The 20,736-nt window shown below is 44.6% G+C and overlaps 1 protein-coding gene across 2 annotated transcripts in view; it reads left to right on the plus strand.

Moving 5' to 3' along the window:
• The first annotated feature begins 1,262 nt into the window (after positions 1-1,262).
• ANP32B (acidic nuclear phosphoprotein 32 family member B) overlaps positions 1,263-20,736 on the plus strand; it is a 42,923-nt gene continuing 23,449 nt past the window's right edge. The window contains exons 1-2 of one of the 2 annotated variants that reach the window (XM_077912648.1): positions 1,263-1,322; positions 14,856-14,990. In XM_077912648.1, the coding sequence (XP_077768774.1) occupies positions 1,278-1,322; positions 14,856-14,990 (180 nt within the window). In that variant the 5' untranslated portion in view covers positions 1,263-1,277. Of the gene's footprint in view, positions 1,323-14,855; positions 14,991-19,899; positions 20,094-20,736 lie in introns of those variants that run through there. The other variant, XM_077912649.1, reaches the window with a different exon arrangement.

Consider the following 20,736-nt stretch of genomic DNA (forward strand, 5'->3'; position numbering starts at 1 on the left):
CAACTCATTTCATTTTTATGGGTCTTTGCTCAAAATTGTGACCTCTCTGGCTATTCATTTCCACATCTATAAATGACAACCCCAGATCTCTCCTGCTTGGCCCTCAAGGTGGAGAACAGACTAAAGAAGATGATACAAGTGGGAATGTCTTGGTAACCGTGAGGTATGGTGCACTTTTAAAAACATAGCAAGTGTTGCTGCAACCTCCCACATTTCCTTCACCAGTGAGTGACATCCCCCATACAGTACAAGAGTAGCAGTGTTCCATCCCTCTCCATTCTACAAAGAGGCTTTTCACCCTTGCCCCTAATTCTCTTTATAGAGTTACCCACAGGTGGGTCCCTACAAGAGCCTTCGTTAGGGGATCCTGTGCTTTTTCAGGAGAAGTGAGGAATGGGCTTGTGTAGGTCACAGTGCCTGGCCTGTCCCTGGGGTGGGGGCGGGGGCAGGGGAGGGCCAGTGTGTGGGAGGGTTTCAGCAGTCTTCTTGCTCCTTCCCACATTCTTGGACTAGCAGGGCTGCCCATCCAGGGGTGCCTCTAAGGAACCCAGCAGTAGCAACCCTCACAGAGGATCCACATAGTCCTCAACTCTCAGTCCCCGTGGAGCCTCATAATGGTATAGACTGTTGTTCACTTGAACAGGCATTTAGTAAATGTTTGTGATGTGTCAGGTCCTATGCTTGCCACTGGGGATAAGAGATGAGTCAGACATGCTGCCTTCCCCTGAGACCTCACAGTTTAGCAGGAGAAACAGACTCATGAGTGTCATACACAGCATGTGTTCTGACCAAAGCTGGAACAGTGGGCATAGCTGATGGATCACTTAAGTCTGTCTGAGGGCCCTGGGTAGACTTCTCAGAGGAGATGAGATTTAAATGGAATCTTAACAGGGGTGTAGAAATTCCGCAAGGGGCAAGAGCGGGGGCATTTCCGACAGGAGGAGCTGCAAGTAGAGAGGTACAGAGCTGCAGGAGGACACCGTGGTTCTGGGCTGGAGTGTGCGCTACATGTCAGAGAGCAGAAAGACTTGAACCGGAAGGGTAGAGACCCCTAAGTGGCTCAGTGGTTGAGCGTCTGCCTTTGGCTCAGGTTGTGATTCCGAGGTCCTAGGACTGAGTCCCGCATCAGGTTCACTGCAGGGAGCCTGCTTCTCCCTCTGCCTATGTCTCTGTCTCTGTCTGTGTCTCTCATGAATAAATAAATAAAATATTAAAAACAACAACAAAGAGAAACCAGAAGGGTAGTGGGGCCCTGAGCAGCAGGCCTTTATGATGTCATGGGAGCCACTGAAGGATTTCAGGGAGGAGAGTGTCATGGTCAGGTAAGGTTCGTAAGAACATTTAGGTGGTGGGGTGGGGGCTGGGTGAGAAAGGAGAGAGAAGATAAATTAACTGAGAATATTGAGGGAAGGGACAGATCCTAGGGAGATTTTAGGAGGCAGAATTGATAGACCTTATTATGAGAAAGTCTAAGAGCTTCTGGCACAGGAAATTAAAAAAGAAAGAAGGCAGAATGGAAATTTAGTGAGGGCCTACAGGTACGATGACAAGATATCTTGCATCAATTTGACTTCAACTTCTTGACTGCCTAGCCAAGATGGCCTACATAATGTTTGTGGACAGGAGGTCAAAAGCTTTTTTGCAAATGGTTTTTCATAGCTGCAGAGGTGGATTCAGCAGATCTGGCTGACTGGGCCAGTATTCTTCCCTCCCTCTCTCCTGCTCCACGTGTCTTAGTCCCAAAACTAATTGCTTTGTCAAGGAGAATGCCTTCCCCAAACAGAAAAAAAGCCACATTTTGGTTAAGGATTGGGCAAATGCCCATGCTAGGATCTCCATGCCAAGTCCCATCTAGATCTATGCATTATCACCAAGAACTGCATAGCTCAGAATGTTCTGCTGCCCAGGGCATACAGTTACAGACCAAGCATGGGGCAAATGCCCAGAAGAATTGATATTTGAGCTGGGTCTTGAAGGAAAGCAAAGGAAAAACAAATGCACTAAAATGATATCTTACCTGGTTTGGCACCTAGAGTGCTCTAGAGATGAGCTGTCCAATAGAACTTTCTGCAATGATGAAAATGGTCTTCTGTACCAACCAATATGGTAGCCACTAGCCACATGTGGCTATCAAACACTTGAAATATGACCAATGCAACTGAGGAACTGAATTTTTAATTTAATTTTTATTTCTTTAAATGTAAATTGTCACCTATAGCTAGTGGCTACCGTATTGAACAACACAGCTCTGGAGTGCATTTAGCATGTCCAGATTCTGTTTTACGTGCCCATTCTTTGCTTCATTCTCCTTGTGATCCTCCCCTGTCCCTGTTCTCTCTGCCTAGTCCTTCCAGTTTGATGTACTAACTGGCTATCTCCCAGCTTCCAACACTGGTTCTATTTCCTGGTTATTGATTTCCTCTCTATCTCATCACAACAGAACCCTAGACTATCTTCCATTTTGCTCATGCCTTAGTACCTCCTCAATTTGTCCCGGTGTGTGGACCTAGCTCAAGAAGGATTCAGAGAATCCTGTCCTGTCACATCAGGCTATTCAACAGTCCTTATTCACTCCTTTTCCTTGGTTTCTTTTCCAGGTCACTTTACTTGGCCAGTTAGTGACATGGATTATTTGATGTTTTCCCTCCTTAACAACTTGAGTTAGAGGATTAGACAGTTGAAAGAAAAGAAGAGTACGGAGGAAGGGTTATAACAGGTTGAGTGAATACTTTGAAGTCTCTGATAGCAGGTGAAGGGCTCCATCCTGAGGCCTTTTCTGTCAGTTGCTTTTAATCCTGATATGTGTAAAGATAGCAGTATTGGTAGGTTGATTACATTTTGGACGAAAAGGATAGATTCAGGATAGATTTAAAAAAAAAGGCTCTTGATAGGCCAAAGCATTGGGTCAAATTTAACATGACAAAATGCGATGATAACAAATCCGTGATCCTGTATTTGGATCTAAATGGCTAATTGCCTGTGTACCAATACATGGTTTAGAAAGTTTGGTGGTTTTTGCTGATGATCAATCAGTGGTAGATAACAAGAAAGGTAATATGCTCCAGGAAAGCACTGTAGAATCACATCCAAGAGAGATCTGTGCATTTCCACACCAATCCAACTACACCTGGATCACTGTTTCAGGTTCTGAATGTCTCATTTAGAAAAAAAAAAAAAAAGTGGGGGCAACACTAGCCACAGTGGGAAAAGGACTGGTAACCCATGATATAAGAACTGGGTCCCATGGGATCCCTGGGTGGCGCAGCGGTTTGGCGCCTGCCTTTGGCCTAGGGCGCGATCCTGGAGACCCAGGATCGATTCCCACATCGGGCTCCCGGTGCACGGAGCCTGCTTCTCCCTCTGCCTGTGTCTCTGCCTCTCCTTCTCTCTCTGTGACTATCATAAATAAATAAAAATTAAAAAAAAAAAAAAAAAGAACTGGGTCCCTGAGCCTTGAGAGAACAGACCATAGGGACAAGGTCACCATCCTTAGTCTCTGCAGGGAAGTTACAGAACAGAAAGCAGATATGCTCTTTGGGGCTTCAAAGGGCAGAGCAAAAACAAAAACAAAAACAAAAAACCAACCACTGAAGAGTGAAAATTCAAGCAGACTTCAGCTCAGTGTGAGGAAAATGATTCCAACTGAACGGTGATTTCTGGTGTTTTAACCTGCAGAGGCAGAGTTTGGTAGCGCCCCTGGAGGAACGATGTTAAACATGCCCCAAAGCCAGACTGCTCAAATATTGATTGTCTCTATAGTGATGGATGGCTCATTCAAATGTGTAGGCCCTATACTCGCTGACCCCATTTAGCTTTGCAGGTTCTATATTAAGTGTCAGACTCTTCTCATTCTAGCTCAGCATTCTAATTAAATAACCTTGGCTCCTTGCATGTGGAAAACAGGTTTTAGGCACAGAACCTCTAGCACCAAGCAGAATGGCAACATAATTTTAGCTCCTGAGCAAAATGGGTCTCACAATAGCGTCAGTGCAGTGTGCACATTAACATTTGAATATGCTGTATAATAAGCATGCTAATTACTCTGAGAAGAATACTTAAGAAAAAATAAGCTGTTATCATTAGAGGAGAAAGGGGCTAGCAATTTATAGCATGGCTGCTGCTTGATATTCAAAAATACATGACGGCTCTTGTCACAGGTAAAAGGTAATTACTATGATTATAAACTGCAATGAGAGTGGCAGGAAGTGATCAGAATTTTATTGGAAGTAAGTATGTGGTATAATTGTTTGTTTGTTACCACATTCAGATTTATTTATTTATTTTTTTAATTTTTATTTATTTATGATAGTTACAGAGAGAGAGGCAGAGACACAGGCAGAGGGAGAAGCAGGCTCCACGCACTGGGAGCCCGACGTGGGATTCGATCCCGGGTCTCCAGGATCGCGCCCTGGGCCAAAGGCAGGCGCCAAACCGCTGCGCCACCCAGGGATCCCCACATTCAGATTTATTACTAATAAATATGTGTCCCCATTTGGTTGTTTGATTACTTTGAGCAGTTTAGGTATGAACCTATTATACTATATTACTCACCTCAACTGCAGAAAATTACTGGAAGAATTTACAAAAGAGGTGAGGAGCTGGGAGGGGGAGGTCTCAGGTTTGACATGGGGCACAACCACCTTGTGCTAGAAGAGAAGCTGTAATGGGGACCTCTAACTCCACGCCTTGGATGACCTAGATGGTCATTTCTCAATCCTGTTCTGCAGATCTCTCAGCGATCCTGCTACTCTTTCAGGGGGTCCACAAGGCCAAATTATTTGTATAATAATATTAAGATGATATTTGTCTTATCATGGTATGGAACTACTACATACTATATGATTCAACTTATATGAAATGTCCCATACAGGCAAATCTGTAGAGACAGAACACAGATAAGCGTTGCTAGGGATCAGGGGAGGTCAGAAGGGAGAGCCTAATGGGTACAGGGTTTCTTTTTGGGGTAAGGAAAATGTTCTGGAACTAGGTAGTGGTAGTGGTTATGAATGTCCTAAATGTCACTGAATTGTACACTTTCAAAGAGTTAAGATGAACTTTATGTTATGTGAATTTTACCATAATTTTTAAAGGCAAAAAAGAGAGTGAAGTTTACACATTGTACCATATAAGAGAAATTCTTCCTACCTAGAATTTTGAAGCTTGAGGGTTTTCTAGTTCTGAAAGCTTTCCTCTTTGCAAGGCCTTTCAATAGCTACAGTTCTTTTTTTTTTTTTTTTTTAAGATTTATTTATTTGAGTGGGGGGAGGGGCAGAGAGTGGGGGAGAAAGAATCTTAAGCAGACTCCCTGCTAAGAACAGAGCCTGCATACCCAGGGTTCCATCTTATGACCCATTAGATCAGTTCTCATGACCCATGAAATCATGACCTGAGCCAAAATTAAGAGTCGGACGCTTAAATTTCTGAGCCACCTAGGCACCCCAATAGCTACAATTCTTAAAGCAAGAAACATTTTTCTTATTCCCTGAATATGCCAGGCTCTTCAAAACCATTTCTTTGGACTTTGCCTAATGCTTTATCCTTTTGCTGTATCCTTTCTATTGACTGGAAAGCTACTATTTGTTCTTTAAAGCCCATTGAAAAGGACGCTCCCTTAGTGAAATTTTCCTGGATCTCTACTGCCACCCCAGGAAGAATTGGCCCCTTCCCTCAGTCTGGGTTCTTAGAGTACTTTGGTCATATTCCTTAATTCATATTCCTGATATAAGGAATTGTATCACTGTTACTCACAATACGTCATTTTTTGTTAATGTGTTTGTCTCTCCTAAAAGGTGACTCTTAAAAGCGGGAGTATTTTTCATTACCCTAAAAGCCCAGTACATACACATACTCCCCATCCCACACCCCTACAGCTCTCCCAATGTTGTGTCGATTAATAACTTTATATTAAGTACTTTTTATTTTTATTTTTTAAGATTTTATTTATTTTAGAGTGAGCGAGAGAGAAAGAATGAGTGGGGTGAGGGGCAGAGAGAGAGGGAGAAACAGACTCCCTGCTTAGCAGAGATTCCCCGACTTGGGGCTCCATCCCAGGACCCCAGGATCATGACCTGAGCTGAAGGTAGCTGCTTAACTGACTGAGTCACCCAGATGCCCCTATTAAGTACTTTTTAAAAGGCTTTACAAACATTGACTCATTTAATCCTTCCAACTTTATATGCATTTTATAGATGGGTCACCTGGGGAAACAAAAACTTTAGGGCATGAAGAGATGTTAAAACAGCTAAGCCATGTGACAGTAAAACCATGTGATAGCATCTGTTATCAAACTTGGCACATGGTTAGTGCTCAATAAATGCCTGTTCTGATAAAAGAAAAAATGGCTAATAACATTGAGTTAGTAAGAGTGCTCTTCTTGTGACTTGTTAAATGTTTACATGCATTTTCTAGACTTCACAGTGTTAGAGCTGGGAGAGACCTTGGCTATCTCCCTGTGCAAGTTAGAGATAGGGCTGGGGAACTGCCAGGTGGTCCTGTAGAAGAGACACAGCCCTGGAGCGTAAGAGAAGAGATCAGGAGCAGGGCAAGAGGTCTCCAGAAGTGGAGAGAGAGAATAAGTTAAGAGAGAGAGAGGGGGTAGCTTAAGATGATTATTCAACCAGCACTAAGGAAACTCCCTACCTAGGAGAAAGGCCAGAAGAAGGCAGGAGAATTAAGAGGTGGGAGAGTTATTGAGCAGTGCAAGATGCCCCAGAGCATGCATGTTCAACAGGGGATACACAGAGTCTCAAACCAAAGAGCATGTCAAGCCTTTCCACAAAAACCAGCTATATTTCTTATTCCTCACCACCCTGATAGATCTTCCCAGAGGTAGCTACTGCCAACTTTTTTAGCTTCTGGTGTTTACCTCCATATTTATAAACACATGTTTCTGTTGCCATTTCTTGATTTTTCTACTTTAGACGTTACATATTGAGTTCCTACTATTAGAGGATTAAAATTTAGCTCTCCACTACCTCCCCTAAAAATTGGGTGTGCACCAGTAAACTGGAAACCAAGTGACCCATCTGAAAGGGAGACAGCTGCTACTTAGCAGGTGACTGCCAGGAATGCAGCTCCAGGTTGGAAGGATGTGTCAAAGTATGTTTGTTTGTAAGTAACCAAAACACAGCTGAAAAACTGACTTAACATGAAAGCTCACACTAACAGTCCAAGGTAATTCAAGCTTCAGGGTGGGTTTGATTCAGCAGAACACCAGTGCCATCAATGCCAACTTCCATGTGAGATGGTTGCCAACAGTCCCTGGGGTCCTTGCCCACTCCAGACAGATCAAGATCATTTCTGGAAACCTTTTTCTCAGGGGCCTCAGCAAACCTGTTAGTTTAGATTGGGTCATGAGCCTATAGTGGATACTGTGGAGCTCCGTTCAGTTCCTCTCTTCAGGGAAGACTTAGTCAACTCTCAGATGCTGGGAATATTCTTGCAGTCAAGTCTCAGGAAACCACTTCTCCTAAGGTTTTACACCGCCCTCCCCCAGGGTGCCACCTGAGGCTAGCAGCTGGCTGATGAACCTGGGTCCTATACTTCAATTTGGGACAATTCTGAAGGGCCATCCACATTCTCAAGTCCCTGGTGGGATCAGCTGAGGCCTTGGTTGAACTACATTGCTGATCAGTTAGTTGATCAGCTTCTGTCCATGTCCACCCTGTCCTCATGTCCCCATAGGTCTATGTCCTAAGAACACTCCTCAGCAAACTTTGTGTGTGCTACTCTCCATCACAGGTTCTGTTTCCAGGGAACCCAGTCTAAGACAATGCTGGCTTCTGAATCAACAAATGTGATGAGGTGGGACTCTGATGATAAATTAGGATAAATTTTCATGCCCTATTATGGAACCAGGATTGGATCAGTCTCTCCCAAAGCACCTTGACAGAGGCAGAGAAGATGAAGACTGGAGCAAAACTTTTAATTGTTAATTTAAAAAATGGGAAGAATCATATTGAGAAGGAAATGATACAGATTTTTTTATCTTTCAAGAGAGCCAGAAGCAGTTTATTTAAAAAAAAAAGTCTCATGATGTTTTAACATTGGAAACTAAATGAGATATTTTTAAATGCCATGAATTGCTAATAAGACATGGCCCAATACTGGCCTGCATTTCAGTAGTTTGCAACTGTGGCCAGAAAGAACACAGGTATAGTTTGTAGCTCCAGAGGGCAAAGCTAGGACTAATACCTATATGAAATCAAGATTTCAGCTCAACCTAATGAATAGTTTCCTAGTGATTTGAGCAATATAAAGATGGAATGAAGCATGTCACTAGAAGGTGAGTTCCTTGGCACCAAGATTCATTTTTTATTCTTCTTAGAATTTGAACTATATGATCTTTGAGATCCTGTTCATTGATATCCATATAAAGTGCCCTATCTTCACAAAATATCATTGATACACCCTCATCCAGATATCAACAACAAACAACATTGGGATAGCACCAGTATTACTACTGAACCATGATTCAAATCTCCTTCTCCAGGAATACTCCACTTAATCCATCACTTCTGGATATTCACTTAAGCATCAAAGGGAAAAAGGTATCTTGTCTTAGATATAAAGATGCCCCTAGTAAATCCTTTACAGATATCACATCATGATAACCACTGTTTCTTAGAAATTAGTATTGTATTCTAGTATGTCAGAGCCAGAAGCAGATCATGCAGTCCTGCTCCTTCATTCAACAGAAGACACAGAGAGGGGAAAAAAACTTAAATTACACAGTAAAAACAGGACCAGAATTCAGATCTTTTTACTCTTGGAGCCGAGTTCTTCCCACTGCAACCCAAGCAATCTATTTTTCTCATTAGGCTGAAATAGTTCCCTATCATCCATTTATCCCAGAGTGACAGGACTTGCGGGCTAATGGACTTCAAGGTTCTAGGAGGGAGCTAGGCTCTGGCATCCATCCTTTTCAGCAGCCTAGAGCACCAAACCCTTTACAGAGCTAGTTTCTTTGATCATGTTAAGGGGTTACTTGTTTTAAAAGTATTGTGTTCACATGGTTCCAAATTCAGTGTTCTTTTCACAATCTCACCATGCCTTGAAAAAAACGCCACAGTGTGTGGTAAGAATTTAGCTACAAGGAGCAGGACTTAAGGTACACTGGGCCTAGAAGGTGAGCTCGGCCACTGAACCAGGGCTCCTTAAATTCCCTAACAGGACAGAGCCTGCAGAGGGACCAACTGGCCCAAGTTGTAAAGAGAAGAAGGACTCAACCGGCTGATGACCACTTTGAATTGGATTTGTCTCATCCTGCTCCTTCATCCCATACATCTACTCTGACACAAAGCCTTGCTGAATCTTCCTGTGAAATATTTATCCTGCCCATCCTTCCCTCTCTCCCCTCACGGCAAAAAAAAAAAACCTGATCCAGACTTGAGCTACCTCACGTGCAGGTTATAGTCACAGATTTTTAACTGACCTCCTCCAGGTGTAGAAATAGCCTTAACCTAAATGAACATGTATCACATCTGGTTTTAATTTATAGCATGTGTGTAAATGGTGCTGCTCTTTTAAAAAGCCTTGCTGTTTACTCTTTAACTCCAAGTAGTGGGAAAAAAAAAACACTGTAAGTGCCACGCAAAGACTTGATCCAGCACAGGAACAAGGCTGGTCACCGGAAAGAAGAAACTTGCTCAGAAAATGGATCAACGAGTTGCATTATATTTATCCATTAGTATACTACTCATTAATAAAAAGAAGTGAGCTACTGATCCACTCAACCACCCAGATAAATCTTAATAATACCACGTTGAGTGAAAGAAATCAAATACAAGAGTCACTGTGGTATGATTTCATTCATATGAAGTTCAAGAACAGGCAAAGCCATTTCTTGGGAATGTATTTTGGGATAAGGGTTGCCTCTTACAGGGCACTGGAAGGGTTACAGGGGCATGTAACAGCTGTACTTTCTAACTTGATTGGGGCATCAGTTATACACGTGTATATCTTTGTCAAAACTCACTAACTGTACGCTTAATATCTGATATTTTACTGTATGCAATTCTTCCTCAATTTAAGCAAGCAAGAGAGAAAAAAACCTACCTGCTTAGGCCGCTGTGGAAAGAAGAACCTGGACATCCAGTGAAAAACAGTGGCTTCTGAAAACAACAACAACAACAAAAAACAAACAAACAAAAAACAGTGGCTTCCTTAGGAGGCCCCTGCTCTCTCTCAGCTTCTCACTAAAACACATCTGAAGAATTGGAGAAATTAGGAATCTTCCAACACCATGCAAAATCTGACAGAAACGCAATGCCAGAGTCTTGGCATCATGTCTTCTCTTTTAAAGTGCAGGTTGCAGCTGGAAAATCTGACCCAATTTGAGCTCATAGCTACCACTTTCATTCCCTGAGCAGACGCCTGAGAAAAGGTATGAAGCCCCCTTGGCCCCTCCCACACCATCTGTCCTCTGCCACTCTGGGGACATCCAGCCCTTTGGGAACAGATCTGAGGCAGCCAAAGCACCTTTTCCCATCATCCACAGCTACTGCCAGGAGCCTCCTTTGCCAGCTTGCTTGCTGTTTAATTTAAATTTCATTTGTTTCAGAGTTAACACAAAGACAGAGTTTTTAACGCCAAACAGGACGACAGAGCTTGTACCCAAACAGGGGTTCCTGCCCCACCCTTCCCCCTGGCTCCCCATTCCCCCCAGACAGCAGTTCCAGTTCTTTTAACTGTTGCCTCTGGTGTCTGCCTCCTTTTACACATATAATGGGGTTATAGTACTCTTTGGGTTTTTTTAGTTTGAGACATTAATCATTATCATTAACTATTGACTTCCTGCTATGAAAAAGACAAATTTCACTCTCTTTCACCCTCACTCCCACCCTCATGCCCAGCTTTGGCCTTCCTTTCAGTAGTAGTTACTTGTGCTAGTGTGACTTTATGTTTACAGATGAGCCATGTGCCTTTATTTCTTGTACAGCTTTCTATTTTTCTTGGAGTTAAGAATTACCTCTTTTCATTGTTTTCATTTCTTGATCAGAGCTGTAAAATTACCTCTCAGTGTGATTACATGGGAGGCAATCCTCATTTTTATCTTCTAGCAACCCCCCAGGAGCCCTCTGACCCCTGTTCCATCCATACTGGGTTGCTCTCCAAGCCTGCCACACAGCTACCTTTATGGGACCATTATTCTCTGGTAGCTTCAAGAGAAAGGGTGCGTGGAGTGTTCCTATTTTGAGATTTTGAAAGTCTGAAAACATTTGTAGTCTTCTCTCATCTTGAGTGATCATTTGGCTGTGTGTTAAGTCTCAGAGGAGGATCCTTTTCCTCAGAAAATATCAATTGTTCCATTGTCTACTAGTTTCACATGTTCTCCTGAGAAGCCTCATGTCATTTGACTTTTGATCCTTTCGTTATGATTTTTTTTTTTCCTTTTAGGACACTTTCAGGATTTCTGGTTTTTGAAATCTCATTACAATGTGACTTGGTGGGCTACTTCAATCTGGAAATCCAAAGGAACTGTGTTGTATGATTACTTGATAAGTTCATCCTTTATGGCTGTAGGTACTGAAGACACTGACATTTGAGGCTCTCTCAGTGGAAGTGCCAGCCTGCTTCCCAATCACTATGGCATGATGCCCATTAGTCTTTAAGACCTACCAGTGCACAGTTTCCTCTCACTTTTTCAGTGCCTCTCTTGTTAAGATAAACGGATATTCAAGAGTGATTGGATACTCAGGAAAGACTCTAATACAAGAGCAAAAAAAATCTGAGTTAGTAAAAAAGGAATTGGAGAAAATGAACACAATTTAGATATAAGAATAAAACTCTATCTCTTCAAAGATAGAAAAGATGTTACATCAGGATGCCTGGCTGGCTCAGTGGGTGAAGCATGTGACTCTTGATCTCAGGGTTGTGAGATTGAGTCCTATGTTGGGTGTAGAGATTATTTAAAAATAAAAATCTTCAGGGTGCTTGGGTGGCTCAGTTGGTTGAGCATTAGACTCTTGATTTTGGCTTTCAGGGTTGTAGAATCTAGCCCCAGGAGGGAGGAGTCTGCTAGAGATGCCCCATGCTCAGTGAGGAGTCTGCTAGAGATTCTCTCCTTCTCTTCCCTCTGCCAGCCCACCAATTCCCCCTCCCCCACCCCCACGCACATTCTCTCAAATAAAATAAATAAATCTTTAAATAAAAGAATAAATCTTAAAAAAAAAAAACAACCAGATGTTCCGTCAATGAAATAAAAACAAGATGCTATAGAAATGAACAAGAGAAAGTCTTTGGAAATTAAAAATATTATAGTTAAGATAAAATAAATCTGATTATTTTAGATATTTTCTCTTAAATCAGTCCTTTTCTCCTGAAAAGAATTCTCCAATCTCCTGCCTTTGGAGATAAGCTAGTAGCCTTCTAGAGCTAAGTGGGAGAAGGGGAGTTGGAAGGGTATCTCACCGTTTGGGATGTAGACTTTCACTAATTCCCTCTATTTTATTCTTCTCTGTTTCCTGAATTCTGATTACTTTAATATTGGACCTCCTGAGCTGTCCTTTAATTTTATTTTCCTTTACTATATTTCTTTATCTTTTTGTTCTGCTTTCTGGGAAAATTTCCTCAACTTTATTTTTAAATCCTTTTAAGGATTTGGGAGGCGATGGTGATAAGCATATGAGTTAAATCCATCACCATTATCAAATTACAGAGCATTTCTGTTACTTCAAAAGAAACCTCATACTCATTAGCTCTCACTCCCCATTACTCCCAGCCCTTGGCAACCACTAATCTACTTTCTGCCTCTATGGAGTTGCCTATTTTATACATTTCACATAAATGGAATCATATGTGGCCTTCTTTCATTTAGCATAGTATTTTTAAGGTTCATGTTGTAGCATCTATCAGTACCACATTCCTTCTATGGCTGAAAAAAATTCAGTTGTACAGATATGCCACATTTTGTTTACTCATCAGTTTATGGACATTTCCACTGTTTATAATTTATAGCTATTATGAATAATGCTGCCATAAACATTCATGTGCAAACTTTGTGTGGACGTATATTTTCATTATCCTAGGAATGAAATTGCTGGCTTTGTTTGGCTTTTTGAGGAACTGCCAAGCTGTTTTCCAGAGCAGCCATACCATTTTACATTCCCACCAGCAATGTACAAAGGTTCCAATTCTTCTACATCCTCACCAACACTTGTCGTCCATGATTTTTATTATAACCACCCTAGTGGGTATAAAGTGGTATCTCATTGTAGTTTTGGTGTGCATTTCCCAATGCCTAATGACAGAACTCTTTTCATGTTCTTATTGGCCATTTGTATACCCTCTTTGGCGAAATGCCATTCAATTTTTTTGTTCATTTGTAATTGAGTCATTTGTCTTTTTGTTCTTGAGTTCTGATAGTTCTGTATATATTCTGAATACAAGTCCCTTATTAGATATGTGATTTCCAGATATTTCCTCCCATCCCATGCATTGTCTTTTCACCTTCTTCATGGTATCATTTGAAACACAAAGTTTTAAAATTTTCATTAGTCAAATTTATCTTCTGTTTTCCTTTGGTGTGTTGCACTTTTGGTGTCACATCTAAGAAAGCTTTACCTAATCCAAAGTCTTGAACATTAACTCCTTTGTTTTCTTTGGAGTCTTACAATTTTAGCTCTAATATTGAAGTCTATGATCCATTGTATATATCCTGTAGAGGTACAGTTCCAACTTCATTCTTTTGCACATGGATGTGTAATATTCCCAGCACCATTTGTTTAAAAGACTACTCTTTTCACATCAAATTGTCCAAACCTCCTTAGGTTTTCAACCTTGTCAAACTGAAGATTTTCTGAAAGATAATACCTAATTTAGGTAAGGGTGAGGGGAAATCTTACACACTGCTAATGGGAATATAAAAGAAGTACAGCCTCTGTAGGGCAATTCACCATGCACACCCAAATTTGAAACATATATACTTTGATTCAGGAATTCTACTTCTGGGAATTTACTTCAAGGAGTTAATTGCACAGAGTGAACAACTAGAAGTAACCTAAATGTCTATGTGCAGGAGATCAGGTGAATAAATTATGCTATATCCATACAATGAAATATGATGCAGGCTTTAAAAATGATGGAGGTAAGTAAATAAATAAATAAATAAGATGATGGAGATCTGTATTTATGGACTTGGAGCAATCTACTGCAGAAAGAAAAAGGAAAGCATGTTACAAAGCACCATTATAGTAGGATTGCATTTATATAATATTATATATTTTATATATGCATCTACATTCATAGAGATAACTCAGAAAATATTCACAAAAATGTTAACAGTAGTTGCCGCTAGGTACTGGGATTTTGGCTGGCTTTTATTTTCTTCTTTATAATTTTTTGCATTGCATGAATTTGCTACATGAATATGTATTGTCTTTATATTCAGAAAAAGAAAAGCTATTTTCATTTTGTAGAAGAGTGTCCTCAAGGAATATATATTGTAGACAACTATTCAATGGCATGGAAATATGTTCATAATTATACTGTTAACCAAAAAAGTAGGTTACGGTATTATCCCACTTATTAAAAATTTTTAATGTAATATATACAGTATTTCCTAGGTACTATGATACTTTTTCTTCACTACTTGCTATTTCCAAAATAAAGATGTCTCTTATACTCTATATGAATATTTAATATAGTGGGCTTCCCCCTCCTGCCCCCCCCAAAAAGCTGTTATTAATGAAATGATGCTTCTGGCAATCTGAGACTTGAGAAAGTGCCATCTGTGGGTAGAGAAAAGACTGGAAGAATAAACACCAAAACATGAGCGGTGCTTAGCCCTGAATTGAGATTTTTCTTTTCTTTTTTAAAAAAGATTTTATTTATTTATTTGTTTGTTTATTTGACAGAGAGAGAGCATGCCAGAGAGCACAAGAGTGGGGAACGGCAGAGGAAGAGGGAGAAGCACCCTGGGATCACGGCCTGAGCCAAAGGCAGACACTCAACTGACTAAGCCACCCAGGTGCCCCTATTTTCCTCTTTCAGTAAGTATAGTTGCCAAGTTTTCTATAGTGCATGCACAGATAAACATTAAGAAACACACACACACACACACACCAAAAAAAAACCAGGAACTCGGCTGCCCTGCTTTTCAAGGAAGAAGTAGAGTGTGAGGATACCTGGGATTTACGGCTTTTACCAAAATAAGAGCCTAACAAATCAGGGAGCACATAAATTCCCTGAGTTGTGTCAGAATCTAGAGTGAGGGAGGAGTACCTTGCATGCCCACAGAGGGGCCCCTGGCCAGGCAGGAGCTGGCAAAGCAAGCTTGAGAACAGATGGAAAGTTCAGTCAACAGGAGCAGGACTCCGAGAGCAGTTTTAGCATCGTGTGGACAAGGAATACCCTGTGAGGTAGGAAAGGGTCCAGATGGTGGGGACGCTGGCTAATTATGGAGGAGAGGGATGCTCAACACTGTGGGGCCACTCATGTATTTTCCAGACTAGCTCAGGAACCTCCCCCCCTCCAATTCCTCGGGAGAGACCAAGCACTGGGTGGAACTGACAATGAAACTGCTCCTTTTGAGAATGAAAACATGTATTGGTTCAGGTGAACCCTTCTCTCAGGCAGAGGGACAGGGTTCTTACAGGAGATGAAGGACTTGGAGTGGAGGTGAAGGACTGACAGTCACAGCAGAACTTCAACAGCTTCTGAGGAGGCCAGTGAATTCTGAACCTCTGCTTAGGGTAAGGGAGGGACTTGGGCTTAAGGTGACTTGCCCAGGGCATACAGGAGAATGCCAGGCACTGTGCCAGGTAGGAGCTTCACCCACATGATCATGTTTAATCTGCACAACAGCTCCCAGATGAGCAGCCTGAGGCTCAGAGAGATTATGAGGTTTGTCCAAAAGCACACAGCCAAGAAGTGATGGAACAGAATTCTTAACAGAGTTAGGAAAAGGGAAAAACATTGAGCAGAGTTAATACTCATTTATTAAAAATAAATATGAATGTTGTTTTGCTTTTTTTTTTAACCAAAAAACTTGTACTTAATGGTGGATATGTCTCATTGGTAGGAATTTAATTATTAAATTTTATTTTCTCAGTGCTGGTGTTTTGCTTTTGTGTTTTGTTTTTTTATTTTTCACCTCCTCCATGATGAGCATGTAAATCTTAGAGCAGAGAAAACAAAACTTTTTTTTCAGAAGCAGTTGTGAGGACTAGTGGATCAAAGTAATTGGAGTGAATTATAGTGAGACCTTAATGACAAGAGAAATCCAGGTTCTTACTGGTTATGTGAGTTCCACTTGGCTTCACTGAACCTGTTTCCTAAATAATGAAAGGGGATTATAATCTTGTCCCAGTGTGCTGTTGCCAGGATTAACTGAGATGCAATGTACATGAAAGTCCCAAGCACAGTATTTGGTGTAAGGATGATGTTTAATAAATATTAAACTTGAGTAGTCATAGCTCTTCACACTGCACCTGGAAGGCCTAGCACCTACAGCTGTTCAGAGAGCAGAAAGGAATCTGGTTTCCTTGGCAGGGGCCCCTTACTAAACCTGCAGCTGCCTACACACCTGACACTCTCTCCTGCTCTGTTTTACCATCTGGAGACTAATAGGATCTCATTCCTTACCCCATTTTCACCTATTTGCCTCTCTTTCTCCCTTTGTCTCAACAATCTCAGCTGCCTAGGCAGTATTTTTAAGTACATGTGACATTATTTTCAAACCTAACACACATTTGCAGCGCACCTGTGTTCTAAAGATGGCCCCAGGCTTCTACTCTCCATTCATATCCTCAGAAATATTTGAATGAGCTCACAGTCTAGTTGAGAATTCGGATCCTTCAACTCTCATTTGTTGTCTAACTGCTGTAACAGGTACACATACCCTGTTGTGGAAACCCAAAAGGTAGATTTACCAGTGTATGCACATATGCATGGGAGAGGAGGGGAAGAATGCAAGTATTTAGCAGTTAAAGAACAATGATTTCCTCACCCTATATTATGCAGCAGCCTCATATACTGTCTTTACTAAAGAGAAAATGTGCCCATTCTGCTAAACTGGTTTCAAAGTCAGTTAAACCAATGCCTGAGTGGGGCTGTTTCCTCTCACTTTCAGATTTATTAAATTCTGTTCACAGCCACAAAGTTTGTGGAAGTCTCGGGTCATATGATGATGTTGCTGAGGCAGTGGGGTGGAAAGAAGGTCCAAGGAATTACAAACTAGCTCAGAGTGTTCTTGGACATTATGGGGCTTATTGGAATATACACACATTCTGATTAACAGGCAGTTTTAAGACTCAAAGGAATGCCCAATATATTTGCTTTTTAGGCAAACATTAACATTAATGGGGGGAAAGGATTCACCCATAGTTCAAACTCCCTAAGAAACAAAGTGGTTTTCACTTTTCCTTATTCCCTTCCAGCCCTTATTCAAATCCATAAATCTCTGGACATGGTAATTGTGGATTAGATACAATTCTATATTCTACTTTCTCACCCCAGATGCATACTCAGAATGATGTTAAGTCCAGCAACATTCAAAACCAGGGCACTGTGACAACAGCCCCTTCAGGCCTGTGGACTGACAGTCCAGTGGAAGATGTTGGCAGGGCACTGAGACACACCCTGTTCTGCCTGTGTTATTTATGCCTCTGGCAGTGAAGCCCCTGACAAAGAAGCATGTCACTGGAACACATGCTCTTTGTTCACAGAGGTGCATGCCAGCACCGGCTGTGTCAGAAGGGACAGTACCGGGTTTGTAGTCTCTCCTCCTTTGGCTCTTTTGCTTTCTTTTTATTTGCTCGCACATTGTGGCTATGTTTATTAATTACTTTGTAGCTTAATCTTAGAAAACAGACATTTACCCTGTGAGCTATGTATCATGGTGAAAGAGTCCTTCATACCCTGGGGTTGATTATAAAAAGGGGACAGGATCCCGAGATTTGTCCCTTTTCTCAAACCTAAGGATCAATACCACCTCCTGCATGAGCCACCAGGTTACCACTCTCTGTGGCACAGAGCTACCATGTTCCAGGCTCCTTCAGCATCTCTTCTTCGCCTGCAAGATGGTGCCTGCATGCTCTGTTTGGTATTACAGGTCCTCTACCATTGATTGCAATCTGCTGTACCAAAGCAGGCCCCATGCTTTATTCCAGTTAGACTGATGGTGTAGCAGAAAAGATGGCAGGCTTTGGAGTCAGACCCATCTGGGTTTAAATTTTAGCTCCACCTCCTGTTGGCCGCGCAGCTTAAGAACTCTGAGCTTCAGTTCCTCATCTGTAAAATGAGTAAAATGCCATCTACTTCAGAGGCTTGTCTGAAGATTAAATGGGAAAAAAACATATTCAAATCCTAAAAGTGGATGGCTCAATAATTGCTTGCTAGCTCATGTTACTGATTTGCTAGTTTTTCATAAAAACCTTTACCTCACGGCCCTGTAGTTCTCATCACCGTACAGTTACAGACCTCCTGTGACATCCTGAAGACCACTTTACTCACCATTTTCCATCAGAGATGTCTGCTAAGACTGATCATTGTAAACACAAGACTCAAGAAACAACATACGTGAGGTTCTTGCCTTTTCCCAAAGTGCTTCTAAAACTTTCTTATTATGCTTTGAAATTTTAATTGGAGATTTTCAAAACCGATAAAAGACGGTTTTGTTTGCTACTAAATGAACTCAGGTAAAATGGGAGGAGTCTTTCTTCACTTCAAGAAAACCTTAGGTTATTGCACAGAATGGTTTTTTTTCTCTTTCCGTAGATTGTCCTCAATATTTGGAGCCTCTATTAGATGGTATCTGATTCGACACGCGGCATAATTACTTATTTTCAGCTTAATACACCCTTCCGTGACTCCCCGGAGGTCTGCAAGGCGAACCGAGTGCTCTAACCCGGCTCCCGGGCGGCTTGCTCTCTGAGCCGGACCATTTCAAAGGCTACCTGCCAAGCTTCGCCGAACGGAGCCCACCGAGAATTTACACACCTCGCAGGGGTGCCCTGAGGAATAAGGGAGATAGAAGTCTGCGGTGGGGGGGGGGGACGCGGTAAAACTCAGAGACCCCATTAGAAATGCTAATTGCTGCCTCGCTAGCCTATACTTAAACGTTAGGGGGGAAAAAAACAAAAAAACCCAGGAAACCCAGGGAGATCGTCTTCAATTCGGGGACGCCCGGCCCCTCCGCCCGGTGCCACGCGGGAGGACGCGGGCGGCAGCGACTCGGGCCGGACGGGCGGGGGTCCTCGCTGCGCCGTCCTCCCCGCCCGGCCCGAGGGCGGGGGGCGGGTGCTCGACCCCTTACAGCGGGAGACAGCAGAGGGCGAACCCCAAAGCCCGTCCGCGCTCCCTTCGCGTCTCCCGACTTGGCGGGCGTCGGGCTGGCTGGGTCGAGCCCACGAGGACGGGCCCGGCCTTACGGACCCCGCAGCCCTCCGGGCAAATGTCCACGCGCGGGCCAGAGAGCCGCCTCCCGGCGCGGCGAGGTGCGGCCCGGGGGTCTCCGCCCGGCGGCGGGCGGGGAAGCCCCCGAGCAAGGTCTTACATCAGCCACCCCACGTGCAGTCGGAGGGAGGGAGGGAGGGAGGGAGGGAGGAAATCGCTCGGGTCCCCGGGGCTGCGCCTCCCCCGCCCCCCCGCCTCCGCCCCTCCCGTCCCCTCCCCTCCCTCCCCTCCCGTCCCCTCCCGCCGCGCGTCTCCCCGCCCCGTCCTTGGTGCCGCCGCGGATGCCGAGCCGAGCAGCGCCGCGCGGGGCCGAGTGGAGCCGAGCAGCCGCCCGCGCCGCGTCGCCGGTTTAAGCGCAGTGCGGGGCCGCGGCCGGGGGCGGCGGTAGTGAGACCAGCGCTGCGCTCCAGCCCCCTTTTCCCTCCATGGTTTCTCTCCGCTCCCGTGAGTAACTTGGCTCCGGGGGCTCCGCTCGCCAGCCCGCCCGCCGCCCGCCGCCCGCCGCCCGCCGCCCGGGACCGCGCCGCCCGCCGCTGCCGCCGGCAGACCCCTTCCGACGGCCCTCGCCGCGCAGGCCGGGACGCCTCTCCCCCCTCCGCCCCCGCCGCGGAAAGTTAAGTTTGAAGAGGGGGGAAGAGGGGAACATGGACATGAAGAGGAGGATCCACCTGGAGCTGAGGAACCGGACCCCGGCCGCCGTAAGCACAGCCCCCGTCGGGCGCCCTCTCCCCCCATGACTTGCACGTAATGGTGGCCACCTGCGGGGCCCGGGCCGCGGGTTCGCCGGCCCCGGCTCGGAGAAGGGCGCAGCTCGCGGGCTCGGACGGGGAAGGCGGGCGGGCGGGCGGGCGGGCGCGGAGGGGGGAGCGAGCGCGCGGGGATTAACTCTTTGGCGCCCGCGGGGCCCCGCGGCCGGCCGGGGAAGGCGGTGGGCCGGGGGACGGCAAACTTTGAGCTCCTCGCCCGCCGGGGTCCGCTCCCCGAGGAGCGCGTGTGCGTGCGGCCGGCGGCGAGGGAGGGAGGAGGGGGTTGTGTAACGCCGGGAGCCATGTTTGCAGCCTCCCGGGATGCGCCGCCGGGCGGAGGCCGCGCCTGCCGCGGAGCCGCGCGGCCGGCCGGGGCTGGGCCCCCGGGGCTCCGCGCGCCCCGGGCCGGCCGGGGAAGGGGCTCGGGCGGGGCGGGGCCTCCCCCGGGCGGGCCTCGCGGTGGGCGGTGGGCGGTGGGCGCCGGCCGCGCTGAGGGCCGCGGCCGTGGGGGCTCGCGCGGGCCGCCGGCCTCACAGGGGGGCGAGGAGCCCCCTCGCGCGCCCCGGGGCTCGGGCGGGCGCGGCCTGGCGCGCGC

Source organism: Canis aureus, chromosome 10 (assembly GCF_053574225.1).
Source record: "Canis aureus isolate CA01 chromosome 10, VMU_Caureus_v.1.0, whole genome shotgun sequence".
Taxonomy (NCBI): domain Eukaryota; kingdom Metazoa; phylum Chordata; class Mammalia; order Carnivora; family Canidae; genus Canis; species Canis aureus.